At 37.0% G+C, this 3,419-nt stretch overlaps 1 protein-coding gene across 1 annotated transcript; it reads left to right on the top strand.

The window, feature by feature from the left end:
* The first annotated feature begins 1,412 nt into the window (after window positions 1-1,412).
* LOC149247184 (uncharacterized) lies at window positions 1,413-2,068 on the top strand. Its single transcript, XM_089458143.1, has one exon. The coding sequence runs from the start codon at window positions 1,463-1,465 to the stop codon at window positions 2,033-2,035; it is 573 nt and encodes a 190-aa protein (XP_089314269.1). The 5' UTR covers window positions 1,413-1,462; the 3' UTR covers window positions 2,036-2,068.
* Window positions 2,069-3,419: the final 1,351 nt, after the last annotated feature.

Genomic DNA, 3,419 nt, shown 5'->3' with positions numbered 1-3,419 from the left:
GGTCCTTTTTCAACGCTAATGTGAGTGTAAAGGATCCACCTTCCCAATGACATAAGGTAAGAGCAAGAAAAAATAAAAGGATAAAAGTGGACCTGATTATAAAGAAGAAAAAGTATCTATAGCTCATGTCCTGTTTAAGGAGCCTGTGGTAGGGAAATACTATGTTCCAGAACTAGTAAAAGTTCCAAGAAACAAAATTTTCATGAGGGATCCAGTCAGATAAAATTGGTTGAAAAGATAGAGGAAAAAGGGAATCTAAAAATTATACCCACCATAATATCAATTGATCCCTAAACTGCTCAACCTTAGCAATCTCTCAGTGCATATCAAATCCAAGCTTACATGGGCTTGTTGCTCATCTGAAGCATTTAGTTTTAAAAAAGTATTGAAAATGCAATGAAACACAACATGATTTTAGGCCATTCCTTGAAACAGTAGGAATTCAAATTAGAATTATTTTCAACTTATATAGGCTTTAGCATATTTTAGTTCATTATACCTGATACTTGGCCCTGAAACATATGAACTAGATGAAAGGCTTGGCTCAAAACCTCCAGTATATTAGAGAATGTTTCTTTTGGTCTCTTTTCTGCTCCTTGCTCTGCAGAAACGCGACGAGAATTTGTGTCTATATTCACTTCAATTGTATAATTTTACATCAGAAAGAGAGCCAAAATAAAAGAGAAAATAGGGGTTGGATGCATTAGTCTATTGTTACCTCAGTGTCTTTTATTCTGGTGAAGAATAAGTGACTCCTCGCCTATTTTTTCTTTCCATCAGACACCCAAACATCTAGTACATATAAATACAAAAGATTCCAAATCAATTAAACCACAAAGGAGGAAAATCTCTTTGTTCTACCATGATATCGATTATCAACATCCTACATGTTAAAGTTTGTTTAATAGAAGTAGCAGAGTTATTCTATGCATTTTACTTGGATGCGCTTTTACATTCTATTATGATATGGAACCCCTGAAGGTCTAGTGGAATTTTATGTTGTGGCTCTAGTTCCCAATTACCTATTTCTTCAAGTGGTTTTGATCTCCCAGTTACGTGTCAATCTGTAATAATTTATGCTTAATAATGTAGAATTTTGACGATGTGCTACTATAATCTTATCCTACTAAATCTATTATATTGCAGAAGAAGAGAATCATAGAATCAGTGTGGATGGGTCAAATGATTTTGTTGAAATGCCAAAATCCAGGGATGCTGAAAATGAATATGTGCTTGTAAGTATCTTCGTTGGGGTTATGTTGACTTTGAACTGACTAATTATAGGTTCTAGCAGTAGGAAGATGTTGATGTGGCTGGAAGCATAATTGTTTGTTAGGGTCTAGATTATAATGCATATGTAAACTGGGTAGCATATTTTTAGTAAGCTAATTGATGTTTATAAAATCTCTAGATTTATGATTCCAGAAAAATTCCTGCAACAAAGAAGGTAAGTGGATTACCTATGAAGGCATCAATAGCAAAAGAAATGTCGAAAGAGCTGGAAGCAAAATGCCGCACTCCTCGTGTGGTTGCACGTTTGATGGGACTTGATACATTCCCAGCAGAAACAATGCTAGAAGAACGTATGAAAGAATCAGATAATGATCCACATAAAATTACATCTGGGAAACATCAACAGCAACCTAAGCCAAGCTATGATGTCAGAATCTCTCCACAGAAATCAAGGACTTCGGTATGTAAGGAAATTTCTTTTCCAAAATCTCAACAGAAGTCTCCTAATCATAGAAAACAAAGGGCACCTACATTTGATCAACCTCAGGGAAAGCACATGTATGAATTCAAGAATGAGTTTGAGGCTTCCCAATGTTCAACATGTCACGATCATTCAAAGAGTGAACAGATGGATGAACTTGGCATAGAGTTAGTTGAGAAACAGATGTTTGTTCATGAAATGCTGGACGAGGCAAAGATGGCTTTTGTATGCCAGAAGTTCATTGATGCTAAACATCTTGCCACTGATGAGACATTGCAGCAGTCGGAAGAATTTCTTGATGCACTAGGAGTATTGAAGTGAAACAAGGATTTGTTCCTTAAATTCCTTCAAGAACCAGATTCGTTGTTTGCAAAGCATCTTCAAGATTTGCAGTCTGCTTCGCAAATGTCTTCTGAAGAAAAAAATGTTCCAAAAATGAAATCAACGAATGTAATGACTGCACATGAGATGCTGAAAAAGGAGGATATTAGTCAAGGAATCTATTCCAAAGAAGGTAAAAAAAATGAAAAACTACTTCAGAAGCAAAAGGGTAGAAATTTTTTGACAGGAAGAGATGAAGAATGGCAGGTGAGAAGCTCAAAATATCAGGGTAATCAATACTCTAGAGCAGGTGCCCCAGTTAAGAGTGATGATGGTTCTTTACCAACAAGGATATTTGTATTAAATCCTGGCCCTGGAAGTGTTCAAAATGCTAGACCCACTTCACGACCAAGCTACTCTTCTCAATATCAAACTGCTTTTAAAAGTCTAGGTGAAGGTGAAAGAGCTAACGCTCACAATTTTCTGGAGGAAGTAAGGGAAAGACTTAAGATGGGACTCAAAGAAACCAGGAAGGATGACTCTAAGTATACTCAAGAGAGTGTTAGGAGTTGAATTCATGATGGGCCCAAAGATCCAAGGGAAATTTCTCGAGAGATTGCAAGGCAAGTGAGAGAAAGTGTGACTAGAGATTTAACAAAAGACCATTCCAGATTCGGGAAAGTTTCTACTTCCTTCACTAGCATTAATGGCAAGAAAAATTCATTTAATGGGTCTAGAGATAGTTCTAGAGAGCCAGGCATTTGCAGAGATGCTTATGTTTCCACTTATGTTACCAAACATTCATTGGACTACACAAAGAGGTATGGTGGTACTTCATCATATCCTCTAGGTAAGTCTCCAAATTCATCTGAATCTACAGTCAACAAAGAAGCTAAAAAGCGTATGTCAAAGAGACTGAGGTTGACCCATGCAAATGAAGGCGAGAAGTAGTCTAGAGGGAATTTAAGCACATTAGGGAAAATTATTGCTTTGCGTGAGGACAAAAAACCAATATGCCAACCTAAGAGCTCCATAAACAACAACAAAACCAATTATGGAGCTGAAGAAAATCAACTGCACGTTAGACATGAATCTGATACTGGTTGTGAAGATGAAAATGGGAATATCCCATCTAGAAGTCTTTTGAGATATCCATCAATACATGTGTCATCCATGGATTTTGACAGAGAGAGGTTAGAAATGCAAAGCAGAATTTCTGATGCCAGCACAGGCCAGGAACATGAGATTGTTTCTGACACGTCAAGCATCAACCTTCCTACTGAGTTCAACAAGATTAGAAACGATGAATTTGTTTTCAAGGGGAATGATTCAAGTTTGGAGGGAAACATATTATTGTGGGGAGGAAGATCACCCAGCCAGAACT

The sequence above is a fragment of the Pinus tabuliformis genome, chromosome 7, assembly GCF_031772625.1.
Source record: "Pinus tabuliformis cultivar Carrire ecotype Pingquan chromosome 7, CPIR1, whole genome shotgun sequence".
Taxonomy (NCBI): domain Eukaryota; kingdom Viridiplantae; phylum Streptophyta; class Pinopsida; order Pinales; family Pinaceae; genus Pinus; species Pinus tabuliformis.
The sequence above is the reverse complement of the archived record's forward strand: the minus strand, read 5'-3'. Positions and strand labels throughout refer to the sequence as shown.